Raw genomic sequence first — 23,195 nt, forward strand, 5'->3', positions numbered from 1 at the left:
GGGGGGAAAATTTGGATTTGGCTCCACACCAATCAAATGACATCCTAAGCGAAATGTCATTTTCAGAAAAACGTGTGTTTCTGGTCTGCTTGTGTTGATGTCCTGCAGTAGCTAGCTTGCTACATCGGCCCTTTCCAAAGCCATGGAAGGAGATGGGGATTTGGACCTGTGGTTTTGACTTCATTCTCTGTACAGGCCAATGGTTATGACGGCGATTCTGATCTAACAGTAACATGTACTGAAACATGTCCTCCATCTATTGAAAAGTACAGAGGGGTATTCTAAGCACACTGGCAAATGTTGACCGGTGGCAACAAAGTAAAATGCCCGGAAAAGAAAGTTGCCACCTTCGTTCTCAACCGGTGTGTGACACTATCCCCCAAACATGAACAATTAGTCTGGGGTAGGCTGAAAGGAGAAGGGCCCTTTTCCATTGGCAGTCCTGTTATTGTAGAGCCCACAACGTACCGTGGAGAACAGAGGAGTTTGTTAGTGGGTCGTACTGTATGCCCACTCTGGGGTGACAAATGGATCCCCATTCATCTCCCAGATTTCCCAGTTACACTGAAGCACAATGCAAAACTGTCAGATGTACAGTCTACTCCTGTATAGCTTTAGAAGACCTGGAGTTAAACAACAGCTGCTGTGGACAATGTGATGATTAACAAGATGCCGCACAGAAAATCATTGGAACCACAACTGAACAGAACGCACATATGCTGATGGGTTGAAAGAAATGTGTCTGACTGATGTTGACACTGCCTCCTGTGAAGTATCAGATGAATGGAAAAACAAGATGGCAGACCTGGTTATGAAATATCACAGCATATTTTCCGGAGGGAAACTAGAATGTAGCGAAGCAAGAGACTTTGTGCATAGAATAAGACTGAACGATGAGAGGCCTTTCAGACTTCCTTACCAGAGTGCCACCATGTGACTTCCAAAAACTGAAACAAACCTTGAAGGAAATGGAAGAATGTGACTTCCTCGGGAAATCGAATAGTGAGTGGGCATACCCTCTTGTTCTTGTCTGGAAACCAAATGGTGAACTCAGAATCTGTACAGATTTCTGATGGCTCAATGCGAGACCTGAGAAGGATGCTTATCCCCTAATAAATCAAGACGATCCACTGCCGTCATTGGGGTAAACTGCCTTTTCAGCACAATGGATCTGACATCTGGATTTTACAATATTCCCATACAGGAAGAGGATCGTAAATACACAGTCATTACCACACCAGTTGGCCTTTTAGAATATAACAGAATGGCTCAGGGCCTCTGCAACAGCCCAGTTATGTTTGCAGGATGATGATGTCAATCTTTGGAGACCAGAACTATCTCTCCCTTTTGTGCTATCTAGATGATGGAACAGTTAGAGTAGACTCTCAAACAACAATTTGAAGCTTGCCCCAAATAAGTGGCACTTCCTTCTGCGTTTTATGAAATTCTTGGGCCATGTGACGTCTCAAAAAGGGATTCAGACTGACGAGGGGAAAGGGACGGCCATCAGTGAGATGACATCCTCATGGAGATGGATGGGAAAACCCCTGGACTGAAGAGGGTCCAGTCATTTCTCAGAATGATGAACTATTACTCCCACTTTATCAAAGGGTTTTCAGAAATCGCTAAGCCACTGTACTATTAAACAGCGGGACAGAAAACCATCCCACAGGCTGACACCTGAAGTTAAAAGCAGCTGTGATAAACACAGTAGTTTAAAGTGCTCGCCTTAGTAATGTGTCTTTAAGGTCTGTATGGGTTGATGGAATTCTACAGGGGTGAGTGTGACAAAGTGAAAATGTAGAGTTTCCATCAACCTCGCTCGCGCTGCGTGCAATGTAGATATCAAAGAACGCCGCAGTTCCCGGGTAGAGTAGTGGGTGAAACCATTCACTTCATGAAAAGGGGTGATAGTAATAAAGTTTGCTTTCATTATGTGTTGCTGAATTCATAAGAATATTTGCTGCCATTGTATTAAGGTTGGCAATACGAGAGGTCTTCAGACTTACAGCTTTTTGTATTATTTCCCTTGAAAGAACAACTAGTGGGTTCTCCCCTATTTGGAAAGTTGGTCTGCCTGCTCTTCAGTCTGAGAGAGATATTCTGACCGTCCTGTCAATGCCTGTCATCACTGTTTGATGTCTTTTACTGCAAATAAAAACCAAGTCAACCTGAAGTGAAGGTGTCCGTGTGCCTTTCTTCTGCGTGGCTATATGAAGTTGGTTACATGTACTGTATATATATTATATATATACTGTGTAGATTTCTTTACTGGACTGATGGCCTGCATCTGATAGTCAGCCTTCCCTCTGCTGAGAAAAGACTGTTCCAGCTAATAGCGAAACTCAAGTCGCACTGAATTATTTCTTCCTCATGCAACAAATTAATAATGACCAGAGAAAGTGGAATATTCCTCGATATTTAAAAAAACACACCAGCCGCTAACAATAACAACGCAAGTTTATCGGAACACTTTGCAATACTTATTCATTGCAGCTGCAGTGCTGGTGGCTTATAACGTTTATATGGTTTATAAAGGTGCTGAATAACAACTTAAACATGAACTTACACATAAAAACAGAAGCCTTTTACTGTATTCGTAATCTCACAGTATCAATTTTTCTCGGCATTTGAGGCTTCTTTTTACAATCTATGGACTGAGGAAACTGCAGACACAGTGATCTGAGCTATCTGATTGGCCAGAGTTAGACTTATAGGTGCACTTGATTTGCTCTCTGGGCCTGCCGGGTAGCCGGTGTTCTACCTTCAGACACATAAAATTATTCAAAATGGGAACAATATGCCTTCTTCTACATAAAATTATTAAAAATGGGAACAATATGCCACTATTGCTGCTGAATCAAGTGCACCTACTTCAAACAGAATGAAACAATTAAAAAAATAGGAATGCAAGGCTTTATCATAATTTTTTTACAGAAATGTTTGGAAATGTTTATTCGACTAACTTGGAGATGGACCAGCCGATCGCGATGGAAAGGTTGGTGACCACTGCGGGAGGCGAATAACCTCAGAATATTTTAGGACTACATTTAGGCTGCATACACAAAATAGTGATGTGACTGACAGAACGCAGTGTATTAAGGCCAGGCACTACATCCTAATACAGTCCAGTGGTGGCCTGCACAGCAACAGGGAGCCAGGGAGACATGCAGTTAACCAAATCCACTACTTTCATCTTGAAATAGAACTGTGACTTTATTCTTAAGATGTTTATTGCTGCTTTATTCTTAAAATGTTTCCACTTTATTCTCTAATTATTTTTATTTTTTAAACTACTATTGTGCAAAAAATATCAAATAAATCCAAGTACCACCAACCTTTGCAATTGATTTCCCTCTTTACTTGGCCCTAATACTACCCCATCGGTTTGTGTAGATTGTTGACAAAAAGAGACAATTACTGATTGAAACAATGATTGAATAACAGTTTTGGACGAGATGGGTCCCGTTATGTCTGATGGTTTTGATTGAAGATCTGATAACATTCCGTGTCAAAAATATTTAAAAAATAGAGAAAATCAGAAAGGGGGAACATACCTTTTCACTGCACTGTGTGTGTACATTTATTTTGCAATGCTCTCGCACACAACGTGGCCAGGGTAGTTTCTATGTAAGGCTTTAGCTCGGTAGGCTAATGCGCACACTTGATCCATTAGTCATGATTAGATTTGCACAATTCTGGACACTTCCAGATTCCCGGAATAAAAAAATAAATATACAGGAAATCTAGAATCGTACAACCAGGATTTTTTTGAAAACCTGGGTATTTTGGGAAAATGACTGGAATTTTGCAACCTTAGTCATGATTCATGCAGGAGACCAAACTTATATGAGTCACAAAAAAGTTTATGCTGATGCCTGGTGGAACAGAGAGCAGTGACAGAAGTGACTCCTGGTAACATTCTGTGACTTCCTCTCTCCCAGGTTGTCATCGTGTAACATGTTGTTAGGTTCTCATTTTTCAGGGTAAATAACTCACGGACACTAGAGAAGCTTAACCAAGTTGAATTCTTCCCAAAGGGTCCTTACAGCTGTAATTCAGCCAAAAACATGTCCCCACCATCACAAGTATATATACTCCACTTTAGACACCCCTCCTTCTCTCTAACCCTTACATCTTATGGTTCCACAGGAAGAGAGTAACAGGATAATAAACCATTATTTCTCCCATCAGGGCATCTGACCTGACCTCCTGACCTCCTGACCTCAATCCCTCCTTCGTCTAATCCACAGATGTCCTCTCGCATCACCTATCGCACTCCCGTGACTCTCTCCTGTCCACCCAGCACATTCCACAGCCACTCTGTCTTTCTACAGATCTCACTCCTTTATGTACTATGCCTCTGTTCTATCATGTCTTTAATATCTCAATGTTCAAAGTTAACCCTGAATCCGACAATGTTAAATTGTCTCCCTGTAATGTTCAATGGGAGAATCTCAATTTGTTTTGCTCTCCTCCGTCCTCTCCTCTCCACTTTGAAACAGGTCAAAAGGTAATCGAGGAGCAGAGGCGAGAAGAGGAAACGTGGCGCTTGCATGAAATGAGACCCTCCTTCTCCATCAGGCAAAGGATGTTCAAAGGGGTGGAATCCCACAATAAATGTGTGAAGTGATAAAAAATGAATTTAGCAAGATATTTTAATGCTAAAAGGATAAGATGCGTGTCATTTTAAAATGTGTGCATGCTTTTCTCCTTCAAGAAAACAACAGCTGATTCAAAGAGGGTGTGGCGGATATAACGACCGTGGACACCGCGAGGATAACCTTGTGCATCCTCTGCCGAAGTAGATAATCGAGGAGGGGAGCAGACTCCTTTGTTTGCCTACTAAGAATTGACACTCTGCTTGACCACTCAACCACTTATCACTTTCTGGGTCACGGAGGAGAGGAGGACTGAGGAGTCAAGGAGAGGACAAACTTCTCCCCAATTGAGAATCTCCCCATGACTTCCTACTTTTTGTGATGTAACATGTCAAAGTGTCCCCCCTGTTATATCCTGTGTCTTCCTCTCTATTAGGTCTCCTTCTTCCTGTTTATCGTGTTTGTGGTGTAAGATGTTAAAGTGTCCCCCTGTAATATCCTACGTCATCCTCTCTCCCAGATCTCATTCTTCCTGTTCACACTGTTTGTGGTGTAACATGTTAAAGTGTCCCCCTGTAATATCCTGTGTCTTCCTTTCTCCCAGGTCTCCTTCTTCCTGTTCATAGTGTTTGTGGTTTACACCATGCTGCCGTTCTCCATGAGAGGAGCAGTCATAGCCAGCATCATCACATGTTTATCACACACAATCACACTCAGTGTGTGTCTGGCGTCTACTGCAGAGGCCTTTGAACCACTGGTGTGGCAGGTAAGAGAACACACACACACACCTTTGTTAAACACATACACACATGCACGAATGCAAAGTGATGGATGAGTACACATACACACACACACACACACACACACACACACACACACACACACACACACACACACACACACACACACACACACACACACACCATGTATCTGATGCTGTCTGGCCAAAAATAGTATGACATGCCAGCATCAGATACATGGGCTACACATACAGTACATGCCCTACACATACAGTACATGCCCACTGCCTCTGCCGTGACAACAATAGCAGTATTATCAGCAGCATTCTTTTACTAAAGAAATGCTTATTATATCCCCCTAGAGTCTATGGGCCCAGGGCTGGGTGTCTACTAAGCTATCATATGGAATTGTTTTAACATGGTCAGAGGATCATGTAGCTATTTGATTTAGAATTGTAGGACCCTTGTAGAAATCCCCACAAAATATATAAAAAAATATTTGATGAAACACTGAATTTTTGCCTTACTGCTATTAGCCCATAGAAACGCATTGAATAACCAATTCACACATGGAAAACCAGATAGTCAAACATTTTATCAAAAGGAAGTCATTTTTAAAGTGTCTGTTCTGTATCTGAGATATAAGAAAGCTCAGGATTTATTTTATTATTTACTGTGGAATTAGCTGTATACCTTTTTTACATGGAAATGCCCTATTCACTTCCATACATTTTTTGGCCCATGTACCGGTTTACATTCAGACGAGTCCCGTGACACTTGTGGGGGTCATAGAGCAAAACAGAAAAACACCATCGTGGGCGTGAGAGTCTCATCTTTCCATTCAAATTAGTATGTCGCCCAAACCGCTCGGACGCTATAGGCGTTTTCGTGAGAAGACCGATGTCTCCTGGTCTGACAAACACGCCATAGCTCGACCACCTTTCACCTCAGATGGAATTGAGACGCAGACCATGCAAAAAAGATATCTCTAGCTTAAACAGACGGATTTTGATGGGGATTTTAAAATTATTATTATTATTTATTATGTCTCAAGGGGCACATGGGGGCCCTCAAATGGAGAAATTATTGTATTATTATTTATTTATTATATATGTATATTTGTGTATTTACTTTTTATGCACAGCTCATGAGGCCCCTTGATGATGTGAGGCCTGAGGCAATTGCCTCTTCTGCCTAATGGTAAGTCAGTTTGAGCTGCGGATGATGACTCATACCTTTACAGAGTGCCCTCGAACAGAGCTGGAATAGCTGAGTGTGTGTGTGACTCATTGAGACCCATTCTATCCAGCACATTGGCATTTATTGAGATGACTCATGTACTGGAGGCAGCTCTGCAGATTGGTCTTTAGCTGGAACAGCCGTAAAGTCATCAAATCTGATTTGAAACCTATCCCTAACCTTAACCACACTGCTAACCCTAACCTTTAATTAAGACCAAAAAGCTCCTTTTTATGAGCCTATCAGCTTTGCCTGGCCTACCTAGCAGAAACCACTCAGTTTTGACTCAGGGCAAGACTCTTGACAAGAAACGTAAAACTGCTTCTATCCAGGGTCTCTCTCTCTTTTTTCTCTCTCTCTCTCTCTCTCTCTCTCTCTCTCTCTCTCCCTCTCTCCCTGTCTCGCTCGCTTTCTCTCTCTCTCTCTCTCTTCTCTCTCTCTCTCTCTCTCTCTTCTCTTCTCTTCTCTTCTCTTCTCTTCTCTTTACTTCTCTTCTCTTCTCCTCTCTCTCTCTCTCTCTCTCTCTCTCTCTCTCTCTCTCTCTCTCTCTCTCTCTCTGTCTCCCTCTACTATGTGTGTCCTCAGTACACTCTTCATTACCAGAGTAGAGCTCTCAGTCTAAATGAACTGTCCTATAAAGACTGACTGGGGCCGGGGCTAGAGGCTGAGCCTCTGTCCCAAATAGCATCATATTCTCTATGGGCCCTGGTCAAAAGTAATGCACAACATAGGGGATAGCCTGCCTTCTGGGATGCAGCCTTTGAATAAATTAACTGATCACAATAACCTGCTCTACAGAAGCTAGCTAGGTCAGTGGAGCTACAGCAGGCCTTAGTGGTCATTATGTCTGTGCTGCTGGTCAATGCTAACAATATTAGTGCCTACGCAGAAATAAAAGGCTAGGATGTTGCTCACAAAGTCTGTCACATATCTGTGCGTGCAGGCAGGCAGGCAAGTGCACATGCAAACACAGGTACACACACACACAGCCACAGCCAGTCTCAATCCCTCTCAGGTAAACAAACGTGTATGTGTTTGTCTGTGCGTGCGTGCGTGTGAGCAGGTACATGCCTGCCAAGCGTGTGACAGACTTTGAAGGGTGGATGTTTGTGTGCCTGCATACACACACATACACACACACACACACACACACACATACACACACACACACACACACACACATACACCATGGTTTACTGGAAAAACCCTTTCGAGGTCTCTGTAAATAAAGGTAAATGTAATAAACATACTTATTGCCTGGTCTTCTAAAGACCTGTGTCTATTTATTTACAGGGCTTTGATGAGCCTGATGTTGACCTAGTGGGGAACTAAATGAACAAGATGTGTGTACTAGGGCAGGTTTATAGGGCAATAATGTGTTATTGAGTTGTATAGATGGACATTGAGTGATTAGAATATAGGAGACTGCATCTGCGCTGGCGTCAGACACTAACCTTATCTTTAGGAGTCTCATCTTCGTGTGTGTTAGAGAGAGGGAGGAGATGAGAGAGAGAGATTTGTATTTCTCTTGATTGAGTCATTCACAGGTGACTCTTTCAGGATTTGATTCAAGTCTCCAATAGCTTCTGTGTTCTTCTACACCCCTGCTTTTCCACCAGCTGACCATTGTGACGTTTCATCCTCTCTGTATGAGGCCCAGTTAGGGGGTCTCTCTGATGTGTGATGCCACTGGGATTGCCAGAGGTGAGACCAAGTCACTAATAACATTCAAGTCACAAGCTAGTTTCAAGTCTTAATGTCTGAGTATCATGTCGACTCAGATGCATTCTAAGAGAAAGTTGAGTCGAGTCTCGAGTCGAGGTTAAAAAAATCTATACATGTCTTGTTCAACTACAAATTGTGACCGTGGGACTATAAGGTTCTCTCTGACATTTTAGTCAGAAATGAGTTAGTCACATATAACATATGTCTGTGGAGATTTCTGAAAAAGTACATTTTATGTCAAAACTAGAAAGTTCTATCTGCATAAATCCATTTGAGCTTGGCGCTTCAAGCTAAAATATGCAATCCAATCACAAGCCTGCACATATACGGATGGACCTATCTTTACCATGTCCCTCTAAGTATGGTCTAGCTAGTCTAGCCAGCAATAATGGCCCGCAAGCAAAAAAACAACAACGTCAGAAATCTTCAAGTAAATTATGTTGTCGCATCGTTTTTCAGTGATGACAGTAATTTGTCTGACGATCATAATACATTTCTTAATGTATTTGATGATGTGTTCTGACTATCTTGGTAAAATAGCATGTAAATCTTAGTGGGGCAAACACATTTTTCTGGATGGATGCATGCCAGCAAAGCCACTATACAACTAAGCACTAAACATTACAAATGATGTGGGTGAGACACATGGGCTACTAACAGCTTACAACACAACATACACTTAGTATTACTTTCTTATTTACAGTATATATATATATATCTCTGTTGCATATTGTATGATTTATGCAGCAGCATACAAGACATGTTTGGACTCACTTTGTTGTGCTGTAATCACTTGAACAGAAAGGTGACGCGGCGGTCCTTCTTGTGGGCTCCAGAAAGAGGCCCGAAATCCCAACTTAGAATTCAGAAATTATTCAGAAACTATTTTCCGTATTTTCCCAGTCAGACCTAGTTTTATCCGAGTTCCCAGTTGTCTTGAACTCACTGAAGTCTGAGATTTTCCAGTTCTGAGTTTCCTGTTGTTTTGAAAGTGGCAGAAGTCATGCTAGATTGATAGCATGGCCAATGTATTCAAACATTACCCCCTTTTTTGTGATATCCAATTAGTAGTTACGATCTTGTCTCATCGCTCCAACTCCCCTACGGACTTGCCAAAATTTGAGAGCCAAGCCGCACTGCTTCTTGCTCACTTAACCAGGAAGCCAGCCGCACCAATGTCTCAGAGGTAACACTGTCAAACTGACAACCGGAGTCAGCTTGCAGATGTCCGGCCCAACACAAGGAGTCGCTAGAGCCCAATAAGACAAGGGCATCCCGGACGGCTGAACCCTCCCCGAACCCGGACGACGCTGTGTCAATTGTCTAGCTTACTAGCTAAGATTTTGAAAGTGTGATGTTGACATGATCAGTCCAATCAAAGCTACTGTACATATAACATAATTTGACATCATTTTATCTGTGGCCAATGACCTTGAGCCTTCTTGGATGGGCACTTCTAATGTAAGTTCACGGCAGCACCCAAGGGGCTTGAATTTTCTAGCTCTACCCGTAGATTTTGCGGCGACGTAGTGTCCCCATGAGTGACAGAACACTGAGCCAATCACAGCGCAGCTAGGGAACATTACCAACCCCTACGCTCTGTGTTTTCCGCTGGCTGCCCCACCACCACAGAAAACACTGATCTAGGCTGAAACACCTGCATTTTGGAGCTGCTCTACTTAAGAAAGCAAAAAAGAGACCATGTTTGTATGCGGCTATTAACTCAATGATGATTTATTTTTGACATTGTTTGCAAATGGATATGTGAAGCATATTAATGCTAAAATAACATGCAAAACAGGAAACAATTTTAAAAAACAGCCCTGAATGACTCGTCGCCACTGGTCTTCTTAAAAACTGAACATGTCTAACTCAGAAGAGTCAGCTGGAACCTTATAACTGAACCCAGATTGACATGTCTGAACCATAAGGTTCTATCTGAGATTGCACACCCCTACAAAAACTGATGTATAAATGTCACAGGACTTTGAAACTCTGTACTTTAGATACCTTTAAGGTGAGGACCTTCATGGTTATGAAAGAAGATTCACTACCAAAAAGTTCTGAAATCTGGGATGTGAAAACGTTGATGCTAAATATCTCAGAACTATGCTTTGCGCAGATAGAACCTTATTGTCCCAAAGTCACGAAATGTCTGTCTATTTATTGAGGCTACCAGAGAGCCCTTTTCATATTTTTTTCTACAGAACATTTATATTATATAATAATTACTTTTAAAAACAAATTCAAAATGCAAGCATCATAAGTAAATGATACATTCCAAGCAATTTTGGCATACCAAAAGACCACTAAACCCATGCTAGTAATTGTTGATTGACGCCCCATTGCTGGTGAGCTCGCAAAGTAAACAGATAATATTCTTAATCAAGTTTTGGAGCTGCATATTTATTTATGGCAATCTTCTATCCCTACAATTTCACGGTGGTGCTGCACCCGATCTTATAGCTGTACATCAAATCCTCGCTCTATTCGCTTAACGTTTTGACCCGCGACCCCCCTAAAAGGAGTGGTTGAAAGCTTGAGACCACAGCGCCCGACATGCACGCAGGGCGAAAAAGTGCGCACAGGATGAAATGAAAAAGAACGCACAATCGCTGCGCAAAGGTGTCTGTCATTACAGCCATAAAGGGTGATGCATTTTCAAAACGCAAGATACATAAATAAACTGCGTTTCACACCTGCGTTTTGAGCTTAAAGTCATTAATGTTAGTAGTCAATGTCAACTAGGGATATCATGTCACACTGTCACTTCTCTGGAGTCCAGACCTAGTAGGATCACACGGCCTACCTCTGTGCAACGGGGGTTGCAGGATCGGAAGGAAAGCATGATCTGTCTGTAGCCTTTTTCTTCCTCACAAATATCGTAATTAGTTCGCCAGAAAATGTTACATCTTCATCCCATAGCTACGTATTGAAGGCAGTGTGACGTTACAGCTATCACTGAAGTATATCATTTTATATATATATATATATATATATATATATCATTATAACCCACCCAAACTAGGCCTATCTGAAATATGATCAATGAAATCACCAGGTAGCCTATTGTTCTGGCAAAGATGCGTCCATAGCAGGTTGCTAAACCTTATTTATATGGATAATATTAACGTAGGTAGGCAGGATACTGTGCTAAACCGGATATAATAAAACAAGCTATTTCTTGTCACTAAACTGGATATGTGAGCCCGCCTTTTTATTGGTTCTGAAACAGATGTTTTTTTAGACTAAATGTGGTGCATTGCCGTAGGCCTATCTGTAGGTAACCAGATCGAATAAGCAAAGCGACTGTTGATTGGCAGTTTTCTGGTCCAATCAGAGGGCCGAGTGTGAGTTTCACGAGACGATCTTCTTTTTTTGAAAGGAGAGGGGAGGGTAGGACTGGGAGAACGTGCTACACTGTCTCTGGATGTGTGGAGAATAGCCTAATCCGCTTCGACTATGTGCCACAAAATGAGTGCCAAAACCTTACAAATCCTGGCCACATAATTTTAAGTAATCAGTCTCAAGTCAAAGTCGAGTCCCGAGTCTTGAGGCTCCAAGTCGACACCAAGTCATAAGTTATTGAATTTTCAATCAAGTCCAGTCTCAAGTCATCAAATGTCAAGTCATGTGACTCAAGTCCACATCTAAGGTGACTGCATGCACAGCGGATGCGATGGAATGCTATTGGTTGACTGGTAAAATATACCAGTCTGTGTGTAATATTTATTTTCTAGGAGGACTAATTGTATTGTATTCTCTTTTCTTTTATTATTCATTCTCCTGTCCCGTCCTCCCCTCCTCTACCCTATACCCTATACCCTTTCCTTTCCTTGATCAGATCCTGGCTAACATCATTATCTTTACGTGTGGTAACCTGGTTGGAGCGTACCATAAGCACCTGATGGACCTGGCCCTCAGACAGACCTACCAGGACACCTGCAACTGCATCAAGTCCCCCATCAAACTGGAGTTTGAGAAACACCAGCAGGTAGGCCTGCTAGACACAGACAGTATAGACAACATCCCTACACTCTTAGAAAAACTTCTATCTAGAACCTAAAAGGGTTATTTGGCTGTCCCCATAGGAGAACCCTTTGAAGAACCCTGTTTGATTCCAGTTAGAAACCTTTTGGTTCCAAGTAGAACCGTTTTGGGTTCCATTTAGAAGTCTTTCCGCAGAGGGTTCTAAATGTAACCAAAAATGGTTTAACCTGGAACCAAAAAGGGTTCTCCTATGGGGACAGACGAAGAACCCTTTTGGAACCCTTTTTTCTAAGAATGTACACACACATGCATGCACACAGACAGCGTATAAAGCATATGAAGTATTTTGTGTGTGTGTGTGTGTGTGTGTGTGTGTGTGTGTGTGTGTGTGTGTGTGTGTGTGTGTGTGTGTGTGTGTGTGTGTGTGTGTGTATGGGCGTCTTGGGGGATGTGACTCATAAATGGGGCTCAGTAAAGAGTAGAAAGTAGAGAGGGCCATTATATCCTTCACAAACCACAGGCTAATTTTCCTAAAAACACAGAGGCAAATTAACACACATACACTTGCATGCACGTACAAACACACACACACACATACATACACACATACACAAACTCTGAACCCATTTCCTAAAACACAGCAGCAAATTAACTCCAGAATAGGTTTGGGGACTGGATGGGGAACTGGATGGGATTGGTGTCTAAAAATAGACTTTGCTTGTTAACCTCCACTGTCTTCCCTCACTCCCTCCCTCGCTCTCCTCTCCCTCCATACAACTCTGAATTGAAAAAATTGTTGATCTATTTTGTTTAGGAAATTATGTTTGTGTTTTTTACAAAAACAAAAATCACCCCAAAATCATAATCTCCTCACATTGAAATCCAGTCATTACTACATAGATATTAATGTCACCTTAATGTCACTGCATTAAGGCATTTTAACACATTGCTGACTCTTACCTACCACCACATCCTCTGTTACTCTTAGAAGCTGGAACTAGAGTAAGTACATGATTTGTAGTTTATACATCACTTAAAATGACCCGTTGAACTAGTGTCCTAAAGGGCAGGCCAGGGTTGAGAAAACGATTATTGGCGTAAGTAAATGGAGACTTATAATCATGTTCATGACAGTAGAAACTGGAGGAAATGTATTGATTAAATGAGATAAAATGATATGCGTTCCTAGAGTTGAGCAGGTACCACATCTAAATGTTTGCTTCCCTTCTCAGACTGCTGCTGGAGAGATAATTGACCACGTTGTGATGAGTGCTAGTCAGTCTGATTTATACTCCCTGCAATCAAGGCCTACTGCAATCAATGCAACCACACACACACACACGCACACACGCACACATGCACACACACACACACTCACGCACACACACACACACAGACAAGGTTAATTGCAGACTGTGAGTCCGGTACATTTCCTGCCATTTAAAAGAGACTAAACACAGTGAATCAGAGGAGGCTGGTGAGAGGAGCTATAGGAGGACAGGCTCATTATAATGTCTGGAAAGGAAAAAATGGAACGGAGTCAAACATCTGGAAACCACATTTTTGACTCCGTTCCATTTCTTTAATTCCAGACATTAGCCCATCCTCCTATAGCTCCTCTCACCAGCCTCCTCTGCAGGACATATGTTTTAGTAACCTTCCATTAGTATTACTGTTATTACCCATCGAAAGGCCTGGTCCTGATACTGAATTATGCATTCATAAATATCAGTCTGTGTGTGTGTATGTGTATGTTTTGTGTGTGTATGCGTACCTACAGCAGTTCATTTGGACTTCACAGGACTTATCCTCTCTCTCACAACAGGAAAGGTTACTGTTGTCCCTGCTCCCGGCCCATATCGCCCGTGTGATGAAGGCAGAGATCATTCAGAGGTTACAGGGACCAAGGGACAGGGACTTCGGCCGGGCAGAGGGAACCAACAACTTTCACAACCTCTATGTCCAACGACACACCAACGTTAGGTAAACATCTGCCTCTACTCTACTCTACTCTACTCTACTCTACTCTACTCTACTCTACTCTACTCTCTGCTCTACTCTACTCTACTCTACTCTGCTCTGCTCTGCACTACACTACTCTACTCTACTCTACTCTGCTCTGCTCTGCTCTGCACTACACTACTCTACTCTACTCTACTCTACTCTGCTCTACTCTGCTCTGCACTACTCTACTCTACTCTACTCTACTCTACTCTACTCTACTCTACTCTACTCTACTCTATCTACTCTACTCTGCTCTGCTCTGCTCTGCTCTACTCTACTCTACTCTACTCTACTCTACTCTACTCTACTCTATCTACTCTACTCTATCTACTCTACTCTGCTCTGCTCTGCTCTACTCTACTCTACTCTACTCTACTCTGCTCTGCTCTGCTCTGCACTACACTACTCTCCTCTCCATCCTAGATAGGTCATCTATGCTGTGTCCTGTTTGTGTTATTTGTGTTCCTTAGTGTTCTGTAGTGATACTGATATGCTCAGTTAACCCAGGCTCCAGTCTACTGGATTCTATTGGTGATTACTGTTGAAATAGAGAGTCAAGTAGATCATATATACATACAGTCAATGATCTCCTTCTGCAGATTGAAAGACAAGGAGCTCCACTGAACTCCAATCTGTAGTCATAAGGCCAGTCAAATCATCGTCTATGTATTGAAACTCTATTGGGTGTTGTTAGTAATGCCTTTTCCATCATGGTGGTAGAACTGAGAGGAATGTAGCAATGTCCTCAGTTTGGAGTGGGTCTCACAAGTTTGTCTGCATGCAAAATCATCTGTCTGTGTGCGTAGAGCTCAGAAGTAGTTTACCATTGACCTCTATGATTATAGCTAATGGGGTTTCAAGGACTGAGATTCTCCCAGGCAGTTGGGAATGACTGCACCAAAGATGGTTGCTGTCCAACGTCATGTGGTGCTGAAAGGCAGCTCTTATTCAGATTCTGACTGCATAACTGTCACTGTCCTTGGTGCTGAAATCTCAGATTAGAGGAGAAAAGAAAAGACTGCTGGGCCTTTTACTGAATGGGTATTCCTCTGTCACTTCTCTCTCTCTCTGTAGTATTCTGCACAGCATAAGAAAAGAAAGAGAAGAGGAAAGTAGAAGACACTTGTTTTTTACTTTGTTTTAAGCCCTTTGAATCTCTTCCCTTTCTCTCTCTCTCTCTCTCTCTCTCTCTCTCTCTCTCTCTCTCTCACTATCTCTCTGTTTCTCTCTCTCTGTTTGTTTCAGCATTCTGTACGCAGACATAGTCGGGTTCACTAAACTGGCTGGTGACTGCTCACCCGGAGAACTGGTGCACATGCTGAATGAATTGTTCGGCAAGTTTGACCAGATCGCCAAGGTAATGTTACACACACACAGAGGGATGACACACACACGGATGTACACATGCTAGCACACACACACATACACACACACATGGACACACTCACACAGACAAACTAGCACACTATACCACATTAAGGTAGTTGTGCGTAATATCCGTGGGAAGTTTTCTCTCTTGCTGATCTGTCTGCTGTGTTTTCTCGGATGGAGTGTTAGCTGTTGATTCATGTCAGTACAGCTACAGGCCAACACACACACACACACACGCACGCACACGCACACGCACACACACGCACACACATGCACACACACGCACACACACACACACACACACACACACACTGCCTAGTGCCCCAGCAATTTGTTTGTTATATAATAGACAGAGGAGTTTGGATGTTTGGGCATTGCTGTAAGCAGCCTCACATCTAGTGGGAGTGTGCTTTGGTCATCGTTGTGTGTGTGAGAGGGCATTAGCACATCTGTGTAGGTGTATGTGTTCACTAGGGATGCACAGTAATGTAGTTCCACAAGCTATGCAAAGTTCCTACAAAGTTGATGAAAAGTAGATTTTTGAATATGGTGGTTTATGGCTATTTGCATAATCTGTAAACCCCAGGTCATATTTAGATTTTCTTTGGATTTCTTATATTTTATTTAGACAAAGTACGTTTTTTATTCTGATTCTGAAATTCACTTTTTCTCTCTCTCTCTTTCCCTCCCTAGCTCTGTGCATCTGTTGCCCCCTCTCCCTATTCCTCTCCCTACTAACTCATGTCTCTCTCTCCCTCTCACCTACTCTCTCGCTCTCTTCTTTTCTCTCTCTCTCCCTCTCTCTCTCTCTCTCTCTTTCTCTCTCGCTCTCTCTCTCTTTCTCACTCGCTCCCGCTCCTCTCTCCAGGAAAATGAGTGTATGCGTATAAAGATCCTGGGTGATTGTTATTACTGTGTATCAGGCCTGCCAGAGTCTCTACCACACCATGCAGGCAACTGTGTCAAGATGGGACTGGACATGTGTGAGGCCATCAAGTAAAACACCAGCTCTCTGCTTTCACACATGCACATTTAACACACACAAACAGACATACAACACACACACATAAACGTACATACAGTTGAAGTCGTAAGTTTACATACACCTCAGCCAAATACATTTCAACTCAGTTTTTCACAATTCCTGACGTGTAATCCAAGTAAAAAATTCCCTGTCTTAGGTCAGTTAGGATCACCACTTTATTTTAAGAATGTGAAATGTCAGAATAACGTTTCGGGTAGACTTCCACAAGCTTCCCACAATAAGTTGGGTGAAATTTGGCACATTCCTCCTGACAGATCTGGTGTAACTGAGACAGGTATGTAGGCATCTTTGCTCACACATGCTTTTTCAGTTCTGCCCACAAATTTTCTATGGGATTGAGGTCAGGGCTTTGTGATGGCCACTCCAATACCTTGACTTTGTTGTCCTTCAGCCATTTTGCAGCAACTTTGGAAGTATGCTTGGGGTCATTGTCCATTTGGAAGACCCATTTGCGACCAAGTTTTAACTTCCTGACTGATGTCTTGAGATGTTGCTTCAATATATCCAACTAATTGTCCAGTCCCTCATGATGCCATCTATTTTGTGAAGTGCACCAGTCCCTCCTGCAGCAAAGCACCCCCACAACATGATGCTGCCACCCCTGTGCTTCACGGTTGGGATGGTGTTCTTCGGCTAGCAAGCCTCCCCTTTATCCTCCAAACATAACGATGGTCATTATGGCTAAACAGTTCTATTTTTGTTTTATCAGACCAGAGAACATTTCTCAAAAAAGTACAATCTTTGTCCCCATGTGCCGTTGCAAACCGTAGTCTGGCTTTTTTTATGGCGGTTTTGGAGCAGTGGCTTCTTCCTTGCTGAGTGGCCTTTCAGGTTATGGCGATATAGGACTCATTTTACTGTGGATATAGATACTTTTGTACCTGTTTCCTCCAGCATCTTCACTAGGTCCTTGGCTGTTGTTCTGGGATTGATTCACACTTTTCCCACCAAAGTACGTTCATCTCTAGGAGACAGAACACGTCTCCTTCCTGAGCGGTATGACGGCTGCGTGGTCCCATGGTGTTTATACTTGCGTACTATTGTTTGTACAGATGAACGTGGTACCTTCAGGCATTTGGAAATTGCTCCCAAGGATGAACCAGACGTGTGGAGGTCTACAATTATTTTTCTGAGGTCTTGGCTGATTTCTTTTGATTTTTCCAAGCAAAGAGGCATTGAGTTTGAAGTTAGGCCTTGAAATACATCCACAGGTACACCTCCAATTGACTCAAATGATGTCAATTAGCCTATCATAAGCTTCTAAAGCCATGACATCATTTTCTGGAAGTTTCCAAGCTGTTTAAAGGCACAGTCAACTTAGTGTATGTGAACTTCTGACCCACTGGAATTATGATACAGTGAATTATAAATTAAATTATCGGACTGTAAACAATTGTTAAAAACATTACTTGTGTCATGCACAAAGTAGATGTCCTAACCGACTTGCCAAAACTATAGTTTGTTAACAAGAAATATGTGGAGTGGTTGAAAAACGAGTTTTAATGACTTCAACCTAAGTGTATGTAAACTTCCGACTTCAACTGTATGCACTAGCAGACACACGCACACACACACACACATGCACGAACACATGCACACACAAACACAGGCATGTAGTCCTGTACAAACACACACACACACATGCACGAGCACATGCACACACAAACACAGGCATGTAGTCATGTACATACACACACACACACTCATACACAGGCACATAGACACGTACAAACACACACGCTCACACACAAGCCTCTATCCCAGCCAGACTGGGTCTCAGCTGTGTGTGAGCTGTAGTGCAAATACAATGTGAAATAGTGATGATAAACTAATCCTCTCCAGTGCGCCAGCGGGCTAAACACACACACACACACGCGCACACACGCGCACACACACACACACACACACACACACACACACACACACACACACACACACACACACACACACTACGCATTCACTCAGACAACCTTTGTCCTGAGACACACACCCAAAATCAGAATATTTTTCACCCCATAGAAAAAGCAGAGGTTCATTTGAGGTTATACATTTTTACCTTAGGAAGGTGCGGGATGCTACTGGGGTTGACATCAATATGCGAGTCGGGGTGCATTCTGGGAACGTGCTGTGTGGCGTCATCGGCCTCCAGAAGTGGCAATACGATGTCTGGTCGCATGATGTCACTCTAGCCAATCACATGGAGGCAGGGGGCGTGCCAGGGTGAGATCAACCAATAGGTTGTTTCTTAAAATATTTCCCAAGAGATATTTGCATTCACAAACCATTTGGCTTATGTTAATTAATCACCCTCCACCTCTTCCTCTCTCTTCCTTCCTCCCTCTCTCCACCTCTTCCCTCTCTCTTCTCTCCTCCCCCAGGCGTGTCCATATCTCCTCAGTAACATTGGAGCATCTGAAGGGCTCCTATAAGGTGGAACCAGGGGAGGGACAAAGTAGAGACTTTTACCTAAAGGAACACGAAGTCATCACCTACCTGGTCATCAACCCCAAGGTGAGACATGAGAATGTGGTCCAAAGGTGGTCCAAACACAACCACAGATATAACATACTCTAAAAACTCACGTTTATAAACTACCGATTTATTGGGTATATGCTACTGTTTATAATACATAAAAACTGCATGAAGCTGTTTGCTTGATTTGAGAAATAGATCTTAGAGAAGATAAAAAGGGGGGCGGGAGTTATACTGCTCTCCATTTTGATTGGTTCACCAGGCTGAGAGGCGGAGCCCCCACCTGTGTACACGTTCTCGTTCTACATTGGACGGAGGGAAGATGAGAGCTTCGGTCAGAATGACTCGATACCTGGAGTCGTGGGGGGCGGCAAAACCCTTTGCTAACCTGCACCACAGAGACAGCATGACTACTGACAATGGCAAGATTAACACTACTGTGAGTAAACACACACACACACACACACACACACACATACACACATACACAAACACATTGATACACACTCGTGTCCAGGCTCACCTTCTGCGATTGTGTGTTTCAGGATGTTCCAATGGGCCAGTATCACTACCAGAGAAGAGAGAGGTGAGACTTTACCCCTACAGATCAGTCATCTTTACTTTACACCAGACTTTACCCCTACAGATCAGTCATCTTTACTTTACACCAGACCACCAGACTTTACCCCTACAGATCAGTCACCTTTACTTTACACCAGACCACCAGACTTTACCCCTACAGATCAGTCATCTTTACTCTACACCAGACCACCAGCCTTTACCCCTACAGATCAGTCATCTTTACTTTACACCAGACCACCAGACTTTACCCCTACAGATCAGTCATCTTTACTCTACACCAGACCACCAGACTTTACCCCTACAGATCAGTCATCTTTACTTTACACCAGACCACCAGACTTTACCCCTACAGATCAGTCATCTTTACTTTACACCAGACCACCAGACTTTACCCCTACAGATCAGTCATCTTTACTTTACACCAGACCACCAGACTTTACCCCTACAGATCAGTCATCTTTACTTTACACCAGACCACCAGACTTTACCCCTACAGATCAGTCATCTTTACTTTACACCAGACCACCAGACTTTACCCCTACAGATCAGTCATCTTTACTCTATACCAGACCACCAGACTTTACCCCTACAGATCAGTCATCTTTACTTTACACCAGACCACCAGACTTTACCCCTACAGATCAGTCATCTTTACTTTACACCAGACCACCAGACTTTACCCCTACAGATCAGTCATCTTTACTTTACACCAGACCACCAGACCCCTACAGATCAGTCATCTTTACTTTACAGACCTTACCCCTACAGATCAGTCATCTTTACTTTACACCAGACCACCAGACTTTACCCCTACAGATCAGTCATCTTTACTCTACACCAGACCACCAGACTTTACCCCTACAGATCAGTCATCTTTACTTTACACCAGACCACCAGACTTTACCCCTACAGATCAGTCATCTTTACTCTACACCAGACCACCAGACTTTACCCCTACAGATCAGTCATCTTTACTTTACACCAGACCACCAGACTTTACCCCTACAGATCAGTCATCTTTACTTTACACCAGACCACCAGACTTTACCCCTACAGATCAGTCATCTTTACTCTACCAGACCACCAGACCTTACCCCTACAGATCAGTCATCTTTACTCTACACCAGACCACCAGACTTTACCCCTACAGATCAGTCATCTTTACTCTACCAGACCACCAGACTTTACCCCTACAGACCAGTCATCTTTACTTTACACCAGACCACCAGACTTTACCCCTACAGATCAGTCATCTTTACTTTACACCAGACCACCAGACTTTACCCCTACAGATCAGTCATCTTTACTCTACACCAGACCACCAGACTTTACCCCTACAGATCAGTCATCTTTACTCTACACCAGACCACCAGACTTTACCCCTACAGATCAGTCATCTTTACTTTACACCAGACCACCAGACTTACCCCTACAGATCAGTCATCTTTACTTTACACCAGACCACCAGACTTTACCCCTACAGATCTGTCATCTTTACTTTACACCAGACCACCAGACTTTACCCCTACAGATCAGTCATCTTTACTCTATACCAGACCACCAGACTTTACCCCTACAGATCAGTCATCTTTACTCTACACCAGACCACCAGACTTTACCCCTACAGATCAGTCATCTTTACTTTACACCAGACCTTACCCCTACAGATCAGTCATCTTTACTCTACACCAGACCACCAGACTTTACCCCTACAGATCAGTCATCTTTACTTTACACCAGACCACCAGACTTTACCCCTACAGATCAGTCATCTTTACTTTCCAGACCACCAGACTTTACCCCTACAGATCTGTCATCTTTACTTTACACCAGACCACCAGACTTTACCCCTACAGATCAGTCATCTTTACTCTATACCAGACCACCAGACTTTACCCCTACAGATCAGTCATCTTTACTTTACACCAGACCACCAGACTTTACCCCTACAGATCAGTCATCTTTACTTACACCAGACCACCAGACTTTACCCCTACAGATCAGTCATCTTTACTTTACACCAGACCACCAGACTTTACCCCTACAGATCAGTCATCTTTACTTTACACCAGACCACCAGACTTTACCCCTACAGATCAGTCATCTTTACTCTATACCAGACCTTACCCCTACAGATCAGTCATCTTTACTTTACACCAGACCACCAGACTTTACCCCTACAGATCAGTCATCTTTACTTTACACCAGACCACCAGACCTTACCCCTACAGATCAGTCATCTTTACTCTACACCAGACCACCAGACCTTACCCCTACAGATCAGTCATCTTTACTCTACACCAGACCACCAGACTTTACCCCTACAGATCAGTCATCTTTACTTTACACCAGACCACCAGACTTACCCCTACAGATCAGTCATCTTTACTTTACACCAGACCACCAGACTTTACCCCTACAGATCTGTCATCTTTACTTTACACCAGACCACCAGACTTTACCCCTACAGATCAGTCATCTTTACTCTACACCAGACCACCAGACTTTACCCCTACAGATCAGTCATCTTTACTCTACACCAGACCACCAGACTTTACCCCTACAGATCAGTCATCTTTACTTTACACCAGACCACCAGACTTTACCCCTACAGATCAGTCATCTTTACTCTATACCAGACTTTACCCCTACAGATCAGTCATCTTTACTTTACACCAGTCATGTCTTAAGAACCTCCAAACAGGATATAATATTGATCAACATACTCATATTGTTGGCATCGCTGTACTGTATGTTCTGACTACAGAAAATTGCCTGTCGTTATTGTTCGCATATCAAAAGGTATTAAAGAAGGGTTTGATGGGTAAGATCATTCAGGCCTAACCTTGGTTTAATGTTATGACTGTTATGTTATTGGTTGTGTAGAACAATACACGGTTGATGTCACTATTTCCTGTGTCGAGACTGTCTGAGTAATGTTGTTCTCTCATCCTCCTCCAGGAATAGATCTATCTATAGACACCAACCTATGGCTCCTTTCTACACCACTATAGATTCCATTACAGATGTAGGACCTTAGTTTCAGACAGTTTGCTACAGCAGCAAAATAATCCTGCAGCAACAGGAAATATGAATTATTATGTGGATATTCTTTTAGGAGTTGCTAAAAAATGTTTTAAGGGAAAATCAAGTCTGAAATTTCAATGTGGAAATAACAAACTTCCGAAGCTTTTTAAACCTCAAATACACTACAAGTTTGACATTTCCTTCATTGCAGGAAAGTTCTCCTGGAACAGGGTGATCAAATTAAGATCCTAGATCGGGGCATGATTCCTATTCATTACAGGTCATCCTCTCTCTTTGTAGGGCTATCTATGTTTGTCCTTGAGTATGCTGTATCTTGTTCTTCCCCTCAGGACTAAATCTCAGAAGAGACGGTTTGAAGAGGAACTGGAAGAGAGGATG

General features: G+C 42.8%; 1 protein-coding gene across 1 annotated transcript in view; it reads left to right on the plus strand.

Annotated features, from left to right (window-relative positions):
* LOC115128595 (adenylate cyclase type 2-like) overlaps nt 1-23,195 on the plus strand; it is an 82,881-nt gene that overhangs the window by 20,171 nt on the left and 39,515 nt on the right. The window contains exons 3-12 of the mRNA XM_065017829.1: nt 5,206-5,367; nt 12,150-12,299; nt 14,121-14,278; nt 15,545-15,656; nt 16,539-16,666; nt 18,777-18,935; nt 19,094-19,226; nt 19,450-19,626; nt 19,733-19,773; nt 23,147-23,195. The exon at nt 23,147-23,195 is cut by the window's right edge and continues 32 nt beyond it. Of these exons, the coding sequence (XP_064873901.1) occupies nt 5,206-5,367; nt 12,150-12,299; nt 14,121-14,278; nt 15,545-15,656; nt 16,539-16,666; nt 18,777-18,935; nt 19,094-19,226; nt 19,450-19,626; nt 19,733-19,773; nt 23,147-23,195 (1,269 nt within the window). The remainder of the gene's footprint in view (nt 1-5,205; nt 5,368-12,149; nt 12,300-14,120; nt 14,279-15,544; nt 15,657-16,538; nt 16,667-18,776; nt 18,936-19,093; nt 19,227-19,449; nt 19,627-19,732; nt 19,774-23,146) is intronic.

This window comes from Oncorhynchus nerka, linkage group LG4, assembly GCF_034236695.1.
Source record: "Oncorhynchus nerka isolate Pitt River linkage group LG4, Oner_Uvic_2.0, whole genome shotgun sequence".
Classification (NCBI taxonomy): domain Eukaryota; kingdom Metazoa; phylum Chordata; class Actinopteri; order Salmoniformes; family Salmonidae; genus Oncorhynchus; species Oncorhynchus nerka.